General features: G+C 35.0%; 6 protein-coding genes across 10 annotated transcripts; 1 reads left to right on the forward strand and 5 right to left on the reverse strand.

Moving 5' to 3' along the window:
* Positions 1 to 623: 623 nt before the first annotated feature.
* On the reverse strand, positions 624 to 3,005 carry Wwox (WW domain-containing oxidoreductase). Its single transcript, XM_018031427.2, has 7 exons — positions 2,722 to 3,005; positions 2,549 to 2,613; positions 2,089 to 2,325; positions 1,810 to 2,005; positions 1,563 to 1,748; positions 1,223 to 1,478; positions 624 to 1,155 (listed from the first exon to the last, which is right to left on the reverse strand). Exons 1-7 carry the CDS (start codon positions 2,814 to 2,816, stop codon positions 946 to 948), a joined length of 1,245 nt encoding a protein of 414 aa, XP_017886916.1. The 5' UTR covers positions 2,817 to 3,005; the 3' UTR covers positions 624 to 945.
* LOC108629062 (WW domain-containing oxidoreductase-like) lies at positions 1,515 to 4,947 on the reverse strand. Its single transcript, XM_018031430.2, has 6 exons — positions 4,656 to 4,947; positions 4,483 to 4,547; positions 4,023 to 4,259; positions 3,744 to 3,939; positions 3,497 to 3,682; positions 1,515 to 1,562 (listed from the first exon to the last, which is right to left on the reverse strand). Exons 1-6 carry the CDS (start codon positions 4,748 to 4,750, stop codon positions 1,559 to 1,561), a joined length of 783 nt encoding a protein of 260 aa, XP_017886919.1. The 5' UTR covers positions 4,751 to 4,947; the 3' UTR covers positions 1,515 to 1,558.
* Positions 4,948 to 5,023: 76 nt separating this feature from the next.
* Positions 5,024 to 9,158, reverse strand: Sobp (Sine oculis-binding protein). 2 transcript variants are annotated; one of them, XM_026816868.1, is made up of 5 exons: positions 8,222 to 9,158; positions 7,790 to 8,076; positions 7,076 to 7,418; positions 6,785 to 6,960; positions 5,024 to 6,703 (listed from the first exon to the last, which is right to left on the reverse strand). In XM_026816868.1, the coding sequence occupies exons 2-5, from the start codon at positions 7,946 to 7,948 to the stop codon at positions 5,456 to 5,458; spliced, it is 1,926 nt and encodes a 641-aa protein (XP_026672669.1). In that variant the 5' UTR covers positions 7,949 to 8,076; positions 8,222 to 9,158; the 3' UTR covers positions 5,024 to 5,455. The 2 variants fall into 2 exon arrangements, with proteins under 2 accessions (XP_026672669.1, XP_017886917.1); XM_018031428.2 differs by having other exon boundaries at positions 6,764 to 6,960; positions 8,222 to 9,157.
* Positions 9,159 to 9,261: 103 nt separating this feature from the next.
* On the reverse strand, positions 9,262 to 11,383 carry LOC108628930 (golgin-45). Of its 2 annotated transcripts, none has more exons than XM_018031163.2 (7): positions 11,346 to 11,383; positions 11,071 to 11,162; positions 10,355 to 10,899; positions 10,095 to 10,294; positions 9,855 to 9,983; positions 9,554 to 9,779; positions 9,262 to 9,479 (listed from the first exon to the last, which is right to left on the reverse strand). In XM_018031163.2, exons 2-7 carry the CDS (start codon positions 11,114 to 11,116, stop codon positions 9,318 to 9,320), a joined length of 1,308 nt encoding a protein of 435 aa, XP_017886652.1. In that variant the 5' UTR covers positions 11,117 to 11,162; positions 11,346 to 11,383; the 3' UTR covers positions 9,262 to 9,317. The 2 variants fall into 2 exon arrangements, with proteins under 2 accessions (XP_017886652.1, XP_026672670.1); XM_026816869.1 differs by lacking the exon at positions 11,346 to 11,383 and adding an exon at positions 11,296 to 11,325.
* A 108-nt stretch (positions 11,384 to 11,491) lies between these two features.
* On the forward strand, positions 11,492 to 13,149 carry LOC108628980 (E3 SUMO-protein ligase RanBP2). The gene is made up of 5 exons (XM_018031260.2): positions 11,492 to 12,031; positions 12,104 to 12,300; positions 12,371 to 12,619; positions 12,698 to 12,974; positions 13,039 to 13,149. Exons 1-5 carry the CDS (start codon positions 11,834 to 11,836, stop codon positions 13,126 to 13,128), a joined length of 1,011 nt encoding a protein of 336 aa, XP_017886749.1. The 5' UTR covers positions 11,492 to 11,833; the 3' UTR covers positions 13,129 to 13,149.
* Positions 13,150 to 13,448: 299 nt separating this feature from the next.
* Positions 13,449 to 15,664, reverse strand: stck (LIM zinc finger domain containing stck). 3 transcript variants are annotated; one of them, XM_018031254.2, is made up of 7 exons: positions 15,645 to 15,664; positions 14,946 to 15,059; positions 14,749 to 14,861; positions 14,472 to 14,664; positions 14,258 to 14,399; positions 13,943 to 14,201; positions 13,449 to 13,853 (listed from the first exon to the last, which is right to left on the reverse strand). In XM_018031254.2, the coding sequence occupies exons 1-7, from the start codon at positions 15,647 to 15,649 to the stop codon at positions 13,654 to 13,656; spliced, it is 1,026 nt and encodes a 341-aa protein (XP_017886743.1). In that variant the 5' UTR covers positions 15,650 to 15,664; the 3' UTR covers positions 13,449 to 13,653. The 3 variants fall into 3 exon arrangements, with proteins under 3 accessions (XP_017886743.1, XP_017886742.1, XP_017886744.1); XM_018031253.2 differs by lacking the exon at positions 15,645 to 15,664 and adding an exon at positions 15,365 to 15,549; XM_018031255.2 differs by lacking the exon at positions 15,645 to 15,664 and adding an exon at positions 15,291 to 15,360.
* Positions 15,665 to 15,935: the final 271 nt, after the last annotated feature.

The raw sequence follows: 15,935 nt of genomic DNA on the forward strand, positions 1-15,935 counted from the left end.
GCAGATAAAAAAAGAAGATCGAGTAGTTGCTTTTTCCTGTATCGTACGTTGTTATATATATTGTTACACATACGCGATGGGAATGAAAATAAGGTACAGATTTCGCGACCTTAAATATCAGCCGATCTATTTTAAAATTCATTAATGCATGTCACCAACGTTTTTTAAGTGTTCATTACTGTCCGAATACATACTTTTAGACCGGTTCTTCCAAATTCCGTTAACACGCCTGGCTGATAATCATCGCAACGATGCACTGGCTCTCTGCAAGTTATATCCTTACCAAATATATTTCCAATGGTAGATTCCAAAAATCTGTGTACGTAATTGTTCATAACGGTTTCAAAGTTACAATTTCAGTCCCGGGGAATGTGTTTTACATTTTTATATAAAATCGTAAATTTTTAACGAGCCATTTTCGTATACGATGTGTGAAATTCCTTTGTTTTCACACGTGCCACCTGAGTGTTCTATAGTGTATGCTCTAAGCGTGCCACTAATTTGTTTAAAAGATGAATCAAACGAGGTAAGCTGTGTACGCTGTGTACTTCTAGTTCGATCTGGATTCTGTATCAAAGGAATATGATTCTGTTTGCTTTAAGGATATCCTTAAATATCATCCGTACAAAAGAATAATACGATTTATTAAATGCATATTAATTACATAGTGGTTAGTCCTTCTAAATTTGTTCTATACAGATAGGAAAATTGCTTTGACAAAAATAACAATTTAATAAAATTGACAAGCTTTTTACAATGTTCTTAATTACATATTTACATGTATTATTACGAATATATTTAGAAAAAGTCTGTCATGTATACTGTAAGAGCTGTGAAAGGAAAATTATAAAATCATTGATAAACACAAGTCTGACTCATTATAAACTGTTAAGGCTTTGGTATTTCACATATTTTCTAATTATGCCTTACGACAATGTCGTGAACTTATTTTAATGCTAATGTTTCCCAAAGTTTGTCTTTCTTCATAACGTTAATGATCATTTCTTGACTAACTGACCATAATCTCGCGGCAAGCGCTGGGTCCAATGCCGTGTTCGATGCATCGCAACGATAACAATTATTGAAATATAATCCAGTCAGACCTTCCAATTCTGGAGCAGTTGCGCAAAACACTGATGTACTAGCGGCTTGTTGCTATAAAGTGTCAAAGAATTACAATTAAATTCTTGAAGCGTTTACTACTGACAAGTTGTTAACGTACCAGCGATTTTGTGAATGGCCGTACTATCATAAACAACAATCGTAGTGTCCACGAGTAACGAGACAACGATGAGGAAACCATGTTACCAGGGTGGCAACTAAATACATTTACAGAAGGCCAACGTCTTGATAATTCTTGTGTGAATAGAACGTTGCATAGCTTTGAATTATTATATGCTCCCATGAACCAGTACTTGTACGTAGGAGGGGACAGAATTAACTGATGAAAGTCTTCCACTGTTTGCAGAGACGAAAACCTATTGTTAGAAACAGTATATACTGTTATGTGATTTCGTTAGGGAAAAGTACAATTCCGGTGTTAGAGTCAATGGCAGGTTTACCTGTGTGATTCGCTTGAAACTACCACCACTCTAGAATTGTGACAGGATCGTATTGGATGTTCCAATAAAAGAGTAAAGTAAAAGTGAGAGAGATGGTTGACTTGGAATGTCGTTTCATAGCCGTCTTGTGTCAGTTGATAAGGAATCGCGAATACTCCAGCGTTTAGTATCAGAATGTGCAGAGTTCTAAAAGTATAAAAGTGTTTAATCAGGGTAAATAGAACGTACGTGAGTTTGATTGCTTTACCTGTATTTTTGTTTAAATTTTTCGGCTGCTTCTTTAACGCTGTGCAACGACGACAGATCTAACTGTAATACTTCACACGCTGCAGTTTCTCTTTCTTGTTTAATTCTCTGTACGGCTTCCTCACCTTTCTTTGTATCTCTACAAGCCAAGATCACTTTGCATCCATGTAGAGCTAATGACCTAGCAGTTTCGAATCCTTCAGAATGGCAGAAAGCAAACAGATCAGAGTATGAAATTTCATCCAATATATACGATGCCAAAAGCAATTGTTTAAATTACCTATTCCTGTATTGGCACCTGTGACTATGGCAATTTTACCCCTTAAATCTCGACCGTGTAAAACTGATAATGCTGTGCTACTACCGTCGAAACGTTGCCTCACTGGCTGGGACGACTCCCTATATTCCGTAGCAAATGCGAGTCTTGGATCGGTGTAAGTAGTCGTACGATTCATGTGATCAACAAACAAAATTTGTCCATCTTCGGATACACATCTTTCCCATCCAGACGGTAATTCTTATGAACAGATAACGTTACCAAATTTCATTCGTAATTTGATTTAATAGTGTTTAACTATACATCATCGTTTTAAAAGCCGGATGCCAATATTAACAAGATTATATTCTTAATTTTGTTAATGCCACATCATAAATTCGTGAATTGTTTACATGAATTTTTTTTATTTGCATGGCATCAGCAAATAATTAAAAACTAACAAAATCAATTCGTGATATTGTACCTCCTTCAACAATTTTTGTGCGACCTGTCCTAGGATGTGTCCATTGCGTGCCTTTCGTGTAATGACTAAAGGGTAAAATATAATATTACAATTTGTATAATAAGTTTACGACTGTGTTACAAATCAGCATGATTGTTCGATGAATCTTAAATGTTATAATATTTATTATTTACTTTACGTAATAAACGTTTCCATTAGTAGTTGTCATTTCCTCCCAACCTGGAGGCAGTTCATCTTCACTATCGGAATCATTTAACATGCCTACCATCTTCTGTTTATTTCTATTTCACATTACGTACTTAATTTCTCACTACTTTATTCGCATTCGGTGATAGTATAAATATTAATTTATATGTACAAAAAATTCAAGTGTATGTGCACGTAACTCAAACGATTTTGGGGTTGCACGTGGCACCATCTAAGGAAGCCTGCTTGTCAGTGCTTGTCAGCCATGGCTTAGAAGGAAGCGGGAAGCGGTCGCTTATCAGCCATGGCTCGTTGTCAGTCAGGACATCAGGACTGAGGATAAACTTAGGTAACATTGATAACATTGTAAAATAAAATTGAAGTGTTAGAAGAAAATTGCAAAGGACCTTTCTTGTATCTGGCAACTGGGGCTACAACAACTTTCGTTTGAAACGTCTTTCGCTAGCTCTAATCGCTCTGTAGGAAACAGGTGTTTGTTATACTTATTCTTTTTATTGTACAATTATCAATTGTATAATCTTGTTTTTTCCATATGTACATTACAAAAGTATATTTGTATAGTTATAAATTATCTACAAAAAATATAAAAGCGGCAGGACATCGGAAATAAAAAATGTCAATAAAATATCCATCTACTCACGTATTAAACACACAGAAAAACAATTTTCAAGTCGCTATCGTTCTAAAATTATTAGTTACAAATAAGAAAATTCTTTGACAGCACGTACGAGGCAGGTTTACCTGTGTGATTCGCTTGAAACTACCACCACTCTAGAATTGTGACAGGATCGTATTGGATGTTCCAATAAAAGAGTAAAGTAAAAGTGAGAGAGATGGTTGACTTGGAATGTCGTTTCATAGCCGTCTTGTGTCAGTTGATAAGGAATCGCGAATACTCCAGCGTTTAGTATCAGAATGTGCAGAGTTCTAAAAGTATAAAAGTGTTTAATCAGGGTAAATAGAACGTACGTGAGTTTGATTGCTTTACCTGTATTTTTGTTTAAATTTTTCGGCTGCTTCTTTAACGCTGTGCAACGACGACAGATCTAACTGTAATACTTCACACGCTGCAGTTTCTCTTTCTTGTTTAATTCTCTGTACGGCTTCCTCACCTTTCTTTGTATCTCTACAAGCCAAGATCACTTTGCATCCATGTAGAGCTAATGACCTAGCAGTTTCGAATCCTTCAGAATGGCAGAAAGCAAACAGATCAGAGTATGAAATTTCATCCAATATATACGATGCCAAAAGCAATTGTTTAAATTACCTATTCCTGTATTGGCACCTGTGACTATGGCAATTTTACCCCTTAAATCTCGACCGTGTAAAACTGATAATGCTGTGCTACTACCGTCGAAACGTTGCCTCACTGGCTGGGACGACTCCCTATATTCCGTAGCAAATGCGAGTCTTGGATCGGTGTAAGTAGTCGTACGATTCATGTGATCAACAAACAAAATTTGTCCATCTTCGGATACACATCTTTCCCATCCAGACGGTAATTCTTATGAACAGATAACGTTACCAAATTTCATTCGTAATTTGATTTAATAGTGTTTAACTATACATCATCGTTTTAAAAGCCGGATGCCAATATTAACAAGATTATATTCTTAATTTTGTTAATGCCACATCATAAATTCGTGAATTGTTTACATGAATTTTTTTTATTTGCATGGCATCAGCAAATAATTAAAAACTAACAAAATCAATTCGTGATATTGTACCTCCTTCAACAATTTTTGTGCGACCTGTCCTAGGATGTGTCCATTGCGTGCCTTTCGTGTAATGACTAAAGGGTAAAATATAATATTACAATTTGTATAATAAGTTTACGACTGTGTTACAAATCAGCATGATTGTTCGATGAATCTTAAATGTTATAATATTTATTATTTACTTTACGTAATAAACGTTTCCATTAGTAGTTGTCATTTCCTCCCAACCTGGAGGCAGTTCATCTTCACTATCGGAATCATTTAACATGCCTACCATCTTCTGTTTATTTCTATTTCACATTACGTACTTAATTTCTCACTACTTTATTCGCATTCGGTGATAGTATAAATATTAATTTATATGTACAAAAAATTCAAGTGTATGTGCACGTAACTCAAACGATTTTGGGGTTGCACGTGGCACCATCTAAGGAAGCCTGCTTGTCAGTGCTTGTCAGCCATGGCTTAGAAGGAAGCGGGAAGCGGTCGCTTATCAGCCATGGCTCGTTGTCAGTCAGGACATCAGGACTGAGGATAAACTTAGGTAACATTGATAACATTGTAAAATAAAATTGAAGTGTTAGAAGAAAATTGCAAAGGACCTTTCTTGTATCTGGCAACTGGGGCTACAACAACTTTCGTTTGAAACGTCTTTCGCTAGCTCTAATCGCTCTGTAGGAAACAGGTGTTTGTTATACTTATTCTTTTTATTGTACAATTATCAATTGTATAATCTTGTTTTTTCCATATGTACATTACAAAAGTATATTTGTATAGTTATAAATTATCTACAAAAAATATAAAAGCGGCAGGACATCGGAAATAAAAAATGTCAATAAAATATCCATCTACTCACGTATTAAACACACAGAAAAACAATTTTCAAGTCGCTATCGTTCTAAAATTATTAGTTACAAATAAGAAAATTCTTTGACAGCACGTACGTTTTATTAAAAAATATCTCTTATCTATAAATTGTCTTTTAAGCTGCTATAAACCTATTCCGTTTTTTTAACTGAGTCTTTTCATGGTCATAGTTCGTGATTTTAATTGAGCGTTTTCTTTTTCTTAATGGTTTTGCATTTTGTTTCAACTGCTGCAAACTGTTTTTATCGTTGGCTTTGGACGTTGAAGATGAACAACATACTTTATCCAATGCTGCTCGCTGTAGATCAGTATCTGATACATCTCTCGCATCCGTTTGTGATTTATCAAACAAGAAGGAAGTGTTTTTTATAGAGTCTTTACACTCCACACTTTTACAGTTTATGTCTTCGACGACTACAGGTTCTTCTTTCTCTGGGATTAATTTGTTAAAGATTGCTTTCGGTATCGGGATTGGAATAGGAATAGGGATCGGTACAGGTATAGGTATAGGATATGGTACAAGGATTGTAACAGGGGGCAAGAGTGCCGTACGCAATGAATCAGAGGATTCGGTTGAATTGGACTCCTTAGACGATAAAAATTTTGGAGATGCAGCAGCATGATTTTGGTATTTCGTTTGACTAAATTCATTTGTACAGGACCTAGGTACATCAGAGATTCCACGGTGTATCATAGATTTAGTTGAATCAATGATCCAAGGTGATGATTGTAATGCATTTTCTGGTACATTAAGATCTCTCTTCTCTTGTAAATTTTTTATGTCTTTTACATGTATGCTCTTTTCTAAAAATATATTGCCGCAGCGATTGTTTAAATTACAGTTCAACATGTTACACTCTTTAAAATCCTTATAGTGCGAGTCGCTTCTTTCAGAATCTATTTTCGAACGAGTTCTGTCACTTGCTAAGTGACACAACTCATCCTTTTCATTTGTCGAAACTTCTTCGTTATGCTTATTCAGTTCTGTATAAAAATTCTTCCTTCTTTCATTACAATTGTTAGCTCTTACATTTCTCTTTGTACACATCGAATCCTTTTTTCTGGACGTCTTTTGATCAGATTCTATCAATTTCTCTGCATCGTTTCGCTCTTTTCTTGTCGTTTTACTATCGTAAATAGACGTGGTCAAATCGACTGTGTCCTCTGTGGAATTGTCCAACGGTGATTGACAAGTGCGAAACCAAAGTTCTGGCGTTATTAAGCTCTCTTTTTCTGCATCATGAAAAGAGGTATTGTTCAAGCCCTGGAGCATCAACTGAGTTTGCGTTTCGTGGCAGAAAATATTCATTTTGTATTGATTCAAACATTTCTCGCTACAGAATTTAAGTTGACTCTCGCCATCCTGAAAAGGATTTTCGTATCGTCAATCAGTTTTCTGTATCCGTCTATCACTTTCGCATACCTGAAGATCGGCATAGCTAACCGGATTTTGCATATGCCTGCACCAGTCACATGTTTTTGCACGCTTAAAAATTGCTCTCCTACCAGCTGCGAAACATGTCTCGCTGCAAAAGTGTCCCAATGTATTTACCACATAAGGAGCAGAGCTGCCTTTTCCTGGTTTGGTAGTTCTACCACACCAAGAACAAGGCATATTATCTATAATAATAGAAATTAACATAAAGAAATAATACAATTAATATAAATAGGAAAATCAGTTGCTCACGTGAACGACTGTACGTTATTACGACGTATGTATCTCTTTTTATTGTACCTGAATAAGAACGGCTTGGAAAGGTTTCATACGAATATTTACAATTCGATGTAGAACCGAAAGATACCGGTTTCACTGGCAAGGAAGATGATCGAAATTGTTTATTCATAGGAATTAAATTGTCATTAGAAACTTCGAAACCTAAATTAGATGCGTTCAATGACGGTGACTTTAATGTCAGCTTGCTGGGTATAACATTTTTTTCCATTTGAAATATCTGACTATGTCTTTTATCGGACGTGGATGTGAAATGATCCAAATTTAAACTTCTCGTACAACCACTGTCCACCTTATCGTATCCATACCATCCTAACAATTCACTGATCGTAGTCGCTGCGTATTCCTGCAATAATAAAATTTTTCTAAATTCAAAAATCCACCGCATCTATCAACTATTTTTCAAAATGAATCACGCATCGAATAATAAGCGGAAAACATTGATTTGAAAGCTAAGAAATTGTAATGAATGAAACGGGATATTCGCGTTAATTATAATGGAGTATGGATCAATGGATTGTATTACATTTTAATAGTATATGGATTATGTTACTCTCATGTTACACGTACATTATATATACGCTTGCTGCAGGCCACTGCGATACGATGAATTTCTGGCTTTGTCTTACAATTAGCATTCATTATACGTGTATAATTGGTGTTTAAATACGATATGTCATTAGTTCATATTTCGTACGGATAAATAATATACTCCACCTGAATTTCATCGCCGACCTCTTCTTCCTTAATTTTAATCGGTGTACAATTTTTTCTGAGGGAACGATCAACTCCATTGTCTTTATTCGACGATAAAACTACTTTCCGTGTGTCCTCTTCGATATTTTTTACATACGAACCAAACGTTCGATTGTCCATCACGAGATGTCACAAAATAATTTAAAACCGCCGTTTGTTCAAGCGTTTTAAAAGATTATCAGTTTTATCTACAGTAATGTATAAGGCGAATGGTATTTTTCATTTTCGTTTCTTTAACAATCTCGTGTCTGTAATTATATTATTATTATTCAGCACGTTTTCCCGAATTAATTAAAACATGTAATAGAATATCGCGACCGGGATGAGAAACAGTAATTAAATAAATTTCAATAACAGTAATAATTGACGCCGAAACAAGTAATATGTACGTACATGTTCGAATAGGTAAAACTAAAGCATCAAGCTGTGCCTAATCAAATTTCACTGATATTTTTAGGCCACTAAGGTAACACAACTCGTGTGAAAATAGATCGCATAAATAACTCGTCCAGTATCTTCTCTTCCTCGCCGACTTATAACAGAAAACTTCCTCACACTCCTCGGGCATTTATTTTCGTACAACGTTTTCACGATCATTACTCGATGATACCATGTACATGATTTTTTAAATTATACATCTGATACTCGACGTCGATAGGAAAAGATGTACAAAGACTTGCACCGTTTAAGAGACGTCTGTTTTTCTCAAGTACGACGCTTGTCATTTAAATAAAAGTCAGCGCCACTTGAGAATAGTCGATCGAAAACGCATTTTCTTTTAATAGAAGTACGCGACTGAGTTTACATTTAATTTAAACGTTCATCGTAACTTTCAATTCGAAGCGCGAGATGTAATAAAGATGTAAAACCGTTTCCGATCCAAATAAATAGGTAAGAATACGAAGATACTCGAAACGAAAAGAATAATTTAATTTCTTGCGCGCACTTGTCTCTAAGCATCCGCGATCACTCGTGAGATCAACATTTTTTTATGAATCGTAAGGATAAAGTCCTAACGAAGACTGGGTGGACACGAGAGTATAAAAACATCCGTGTGATTTGTTACAAACCGTCCGCGCTCGTTCGGTGCTGATAACGACTGACATGTTTCACGTACGGTTGTTCAACGTCGACTGATCGCTGGTTTTCATTTCCTCTTCGCGTCACTTTCGCAGGCTTCAAACTTTGAATAGAGTCCACGAGATGGGAATAGAATTTTTTAAACTACATTCGAATTTGTGCAATTTTCGATATTTAAATTCGTTCGTAAAAATAAATGAGTCGAGTCTCATAATCATTAGGTATTGAAGGAAAAGTCACATAACGCACATGTTGGGATTAAATTTCTTTTATTGTCATTCAATGATGATTATAAATGAAAAAGTAATATATCATTAGGAATTTCAAATACATACATGTACAGAAAAGTATAAAATTATACAAGTGTCTCAATAAATTAATGGAAACGTTTAAAATTTTAGAAGAACGTTTAAATTTGTTTAATTTCACCGCTACAATGTGGGCAACAAGTTATGTTTGAATCACCTCGTGGAAGAAATATTTGGCCACCGATTGCAACAGCTGCCCCCATGACTGCACTGCAAGCTACGTCCTGTCTTCCTGACATAAGTAGTTTCGGAGTCATAAGTAGCTGGAAATAAACGAAACAACGTAGGTATCGAAGAATGAAAATAAAATGAATACGAATGAGAACGAATGACTTACTTGTTCTGCAGTCTTCTCAGCAAGCGTTTTCATTTCTAGACCAGTTATATCGATTTCCTTTTGTAAATTGATGTTTTGTACACCGCTTAATAATTGAACTTTTAAAGTTTCTGCAAGCTGACAGCAGCCTTGTGCCAAGTCTATTATGTTTGAACTTGGTAAATTGTGCCTAAAGCAAGAGACAGCTCCTACGGGATCGAACTTTTCGCGCAGTATACTGAGCGTCCTATACGAAAGAATTAAAGGCGAAACATTTTCGTAGAAAGCATTAACAAATTAAATTATTTACAACGAAATTCACCTGTACGTTTTGAGAGACACGTCTCGTATGAGATTTCGGTCTTCCAAAAGCCTTTTTATTGCTTCCTGAAGATCTATGGTCCTTTGGGACAGAGCTGCCTTCCATTTCGCAAGTTCTTCGACCATTAAACTAAAAAAAATATTTGGCGTTGATTACGTTAGTTCTGTAAATTAAGTTTCTTTTGAATAGTTCCTTTGGCTTTCCATAAATGTTTGCGTTTCGTTATTTTCATTCATTTACCTACTGGCTAAGAATTTACTTCTCCAGACTTCGCATTGACCTGCTAGCCATTCCGTTTGTTCCTGATGGGTCGAAAGGTGCTGAGCAGAATTTAAGAGTGCTCTCGCAAGTTGCAACTTATCTTCGGTCAATAAATGAACCTTCGTCTCAAGATCTTCTCCAACAGCAGCAACTAATAAATTTTTCAACTCTCCATTTACCTGTTTCAAAGAATTTCGCATTGATCATCGAGCTTACTTGACAAAATTAGAATGTAATACCTGTGCTTGAAATTTTAATTGATTCTCTAGTTGACTGTTCTCATCCTTAAGCTTTTGTATTTCTGCCTCGTATGTCTTTTTCTCTTTCAACCATTCGCTATCTACAGATTTATCTTTACTCACAACCTTAACATTGTTAGGAGATATTTCTGTCTCATGAAGTTTCATTGCTGCGACTTGCGAGACAGTCATGTTCACGTTTACAGCAGCTTTTTGTGACTTCCTATTTTTCTTTCCATATGGAACGATCGGATTAACCGCAGCTTTATAAGGCTCGTAGGGGACAAATTTTGGTTCTTTTAACTTCAATGAATTCAAAATATGCTTTTCATCCTTTACGTTAGCAGCATGCCTCGGTACTAAATTGACTATTGGACCATTTGGAGTAACTGGAGGAATTGAACTCAATTGTTTCAAGTTCATCGGATGATAAATTAATGTTTCACCAAGGCGAGATTTTGATCGTTTAACTTCAGTTTTTTCGATTATCACATTTTCCATCCCATCTCCTTGCGTACGCATAGTACAGCCCATCACTTCTACATCTTAAACAAATATTAGTAACAGTTTAATATCTGAAGATATAACCTCGACGTCATAAATATGTGTCATTAATCGAGCAGAGTGGCCAGTGAAAATTTATATTTTAAATGAAAAACATATGGACATTACAGTCTTATAAAGAAGAAAAATTCGTGATTGAAAAATAGTCTAACCTTGGGATTTAGATTCGGGTTCATCCTTCGTTGAAACAGATGCCATTTCCACTTTGATTTCGTTGTATTTAGGAAAATTATAACAAAATACCCTGTACAAGTATTATAAAAAGATTATGAACTATCTTTGTGAATCATTATTATTCTACTAGTAGTGCAGACGATTTAATGAAAGTTGATGAAAGTGACATGTCAGCACAATCAAGCAAAGTGTTATTAACTTACATGCACGCGCATGAAATAGTATATGCTGAAACTACATGAACAGTACTTACGGCAGATGTATTACATTTAAATATTCTTAACATCTTGTTTATTTCAAGTGAAAAATCATTTCATACATAATATTATTTATACATTTAGTACGTAGAAATTCGTACATGATGACTGGATAAGTAATAATTTAATTAATTATATGTAAACTTGCTCTTCATGAATAAGGCAAGATAAATGAATTTTTGTTTAAAGTTTTGTCGAATAACAATGTACTTTGTTGTATCGATACGAGCTATGTTATCGATACGATTATTTTTTTTATTGCCGTTTTATCAGCTGAGGCCGGAGGCCAGGAAGCAGCTGATTCTCCTGAACTGTTGTCAATACGATTACGGATCATCCTGAAAAACGTCAAATTAATGACTTCATATTATAACAATGGATTTGATACAATAGGAAATATTATAACAGTACCGAGATGATCCGAAATAAATTTCTTATCGTAGAAAATTAAAATATACAATTTCTCCATTTTAAACGAGAAAAGATGGATGCGAAAGAGTATAAAAAATATATGCAAAGGATCGCTCAAGCTGAGGCCAAAGTCGATAATGCGGCTCCAAGATTTGATGTGACTACGTATTATAAAACCCGTAATTTACTGATTGATTTTAATCGAGTGCGAGAATTAGATCGAGAAAATATGAAATTATTAAGACGGTTGAATATAATAGCGAGATTAGGGGTACGTTCTCAAGTTATAACATCGTGATAGAAAGAAACATTCGTTTTATTCCCTTATGCACATCTGAATTAGGGAACCATTGATTGTTGGTTGCCACAAACGATAAAATACGTATCATCTCTCGCGGATCCGCGGTTAGAAAACAGACAGATCACCGAACAGAACACAAAGCTTTTGCGAAGAATTCATAACGCGAGCACCAATTATTCCACTGCAGAATTCATACAGAGCTGGAAGGAAATGAAAGAAAAGACAATGCATGGCAGAAAGTAATTGCTTATCCAAAAAGATAAGTTTAATAGACAAAGATATAGGGCATAAGCACATCCAATTCGATAGATTTCAGAAAGAGCCTGCTGGTCACATCATCGGATTAGAATCTCATCAAGATCATTGCATGATCAGAGACTTGTCATTATTGAAAGACATGAATCCTTCGATACGGACTAAATGTTTCATTGAGATTGAAATCCTAGAGGACAAGCAGAAGTTAGGACGAATTCATTTTGAACTTTACGACGACGTCGTACCTCAGACGTGCGCGAATTTTGCAGAATTGTGCCATGGCTACAATGGTCTTTCCTATAAGTGATTACACTTGAAATCTTATCATTAATAAATGGCTCATAAAACATGATACAAAAATATCGAATAATCGATGGATAGGAATACACCGTTACATCGAATTGTTTCTGGTTACTGGTGCCAAGGTGGAGACGTTACCAAATATAACGGAAGTGGAGGAACGTCTATATATGGTGAATCATTTCAGAATGAGAACTACCATTTGCGTCATGCTGGCCCTGGAATTTTGTCTATGTATAACGATGATGGAAATACATCCAATTCCAAATTCAATCTTACCTTCAGGAAACTGGAGACAGTCGATGGGAAGCATGTAGTTTTTGGGAAAGTTATTAAAGGCCTTTCGAATATTTATAAGGTAAATGGGTCGATGGAAACATTTCGTTATCATTTTTACCCTTTGTCCTTTTATGATTTGCCAGCTTGAGGAATTCGCGACGAAAACGGGAAAACCATATAAAACGATAATCATATCAAATTGTGGAGTCATATCAAGAACCGTAAACAGTTGAGCAGGATTGAACAGACATAATGACGTAGTATGAAAAATACAGTCTATAAAAGTATATTCTTTTCAGTTATTTATTAATTTTTACTGACGTACAATAATTTATGTTGAGACATCAGTTTAGCGTCAACATATTTTATTCTGTATTGCTTATACGAATATGACTGACAAAAATTGAAGAAATATTTCTCTTAGAAAAATGTTAGCAAAACCAGAATTCAATGTTAAGTTTCATAACGATACAAGTATCTTTCTGAGATGTACAAAATATATATATATAAAGTTAGTCTATATTAGTCTATCTGTATATAACGATAAGACATGTTTTAAAGTTTATGCATATAATTAATGCCATTCGTACCTACATAGATATATTAAAATATCGATTGAATAAATATACTGACTTGATATGATACAATGTCATCGATTAAGGCACGAGTACAATCTTGTCTGTATCATTGATGAGTTAGAAATTGCACACCTCTATATGAAATTATTTGCACAAATTGGCATGACATGGTTCCTGTCTCTAAGCCGGTATTCTTTTTGGATTTAAATCGTACATACGACGCATACGTTTTTTCAATTCTTGCGGAAACTTGTCGTAGCACTTTTTGCAAGCTGGCTTTAGATCGAATTCAAAGAACTTAGTTTTCTGATTCATTTTCTGGTCGCAAAATGCACACGCAAAGTGATGAACGCACCAGGCTTTGTTCAAAGCCGTAAAAACTGGAAAGTACGAAATATACGGTCACGTCGTTTTAATTTCTCTTAACTAAATGATTGAAGTACGATATATAGTAAAAACGATAACTTACCATCGCCGGATATAACTTGATTACATACGAAACACAAATTGCCAAACAGTTGGTGGTAGTGCGTCTCGCAATAAGCCAAACCCTTTTTCTCATAATGTCGATGACCTAAGAACGGCTTTTCGCATTTGGCACAAACGAAGTGCTCAACATGCCAGTGTTTGCCCAAAGCAGTCACGACTCGTTCTTCTATCGGGCGACGGCATGCACCACAAATTGGGATTCCCATTTTATCGTGACATCTCAAACAATACAATTCATTCTGAAAAAGCCAGTAATTAGATCGATGTTTCAAGATGATACAATATCGATGTATACCATTTCGTTGGCAGCATATCCTGGCCTAGAATTAACTTCTCTAGCATCTGAGTTCAGTTCTACGCCACATGCAGTACAATTGAAGTGATATGGGTGATAAAGTTCTCCACGAAAACGCAGGGGTTTATCATCGATTACACCGCTAGGAAGTTAGTAACGTTAATAAACATACTTATATTTTAAGAACGGAAGTTTAATTATCAAAGATATATACTGGCACTGGTGACAAATATATTTCCCAAGTGCTCCTGCCTTAACACGTGCGTTACATGTATGGCATAGAGCTCTACCCTGGCATTTAATAAATCCTGCGTCAGCTAATTCACCATTGCACTCCTCACAACGGAAGCATGCAGGGTGCCAATTAGCGTTCATAGCTTTTATCACGCGGCCAATAACAAATTCTCCTACGTATGAAAAGGGAAGATTTCAAGCATTCATGATATTGCAATGTACATAATTATTTAAAACAGTTCATCGGCATAACTTACCACATTTCTCACAGCAGGGTGCGAATAAGACATGGAAATCATGTTCACAATATTTATAGCCCTCAAACTCATAAAATATCCCATCTGGGAATGGGCGGAAGCATTGGGCACATCTAACAAAGTAAAATGTTACAACAAAACGTTATAGGATACATTTTATTAGTATTTTAAAATGAATTGTTATAACATGTTCTTACACAAAGCATTGAGGGTGCCATAATTCTCCATTTGAATTGACAATCTTTTCATGAGGTACAAAACCTTCTCGACACCGAGAACAGAACATATTGTCCAAAGACATCTCTGTAACACTTTTCAAATTCATTCTCGTTAATAACACTATTTATCAATTGTCAAATCGCAAGAAAAATACATAGCCAAAAAAGTAGGTTTAATAAACATTCAATTAAATCATTAACGAAGTTCAAACGAATAAAGAAGACATATTTCACATCGTATGCGTATATAATTGATAAATCTGAAATAATACATTTGCAAATCGTAATACAAGGATTTATAATAACGGGCGTAAAATGAAATACCTGGAAATTAATTTTGCTGATGGGAGAGATATCCTACAACAGTATGTTTCGGAAGAAAAATAATTTGTGCTTACCCTGGCATTCTTTAATGATAAAGAAGAGCTAATTAAATCTCACAATTCTTATCAACTGTTGTTACTTGAATTTCTCAGCAATATTAATTGTTATTAAAGTTTGTTTAAAAATTACTTTATAAAATACCTAGTATTTTCATACGATAGAATGTACTGTGTAAATGTATTTTTAATTGCACTCTATTTAATATTATTCGAGAGATGAACACTACTAGTAGTACAGTTTTACATTTAAACAGATTTAAGTTACGATTCGTTATATACTTAGAATAAAAATTACGTCATGAATTAGTGCACCGCCTTTTCTTGTACCGATCATTTGGCTGCGGTAACCAATCAAACGTTAGAAATCTGGAATTACCTTTTATGAATTATTATTCCAAACGCCGGTGTACAATTATATAGATACGAAATCTTGTTACAGCGAATTATAAAGGAGAATGTTTATATTATTCGAACTAAATATTATTGGGAATAATGTAAAGGATTGACAATAAGATAAGAGACAGGCTCAGACTCAGAGGATCGAGAGGATCGAAAATTTAAATTGCGTGTATAAGGGCAACTGAAC

This window comes from Ceratina calcarata, unplaced genomic scaffold (assembly GCF_001652005.2).
Source record: "Ceratina calcarata isolate Rehan_Ccalc_2016 unplaced genomic scaffold, ASM165200v1 scaffold551.2, whole genome shotgun sequence".
Taxonomy (NCBI): Eukaryota; Metazoa; Arthropoda; class Insecta; order Hymenoptera; family Apidae; genus Ceratina; species Ceratina calcarata.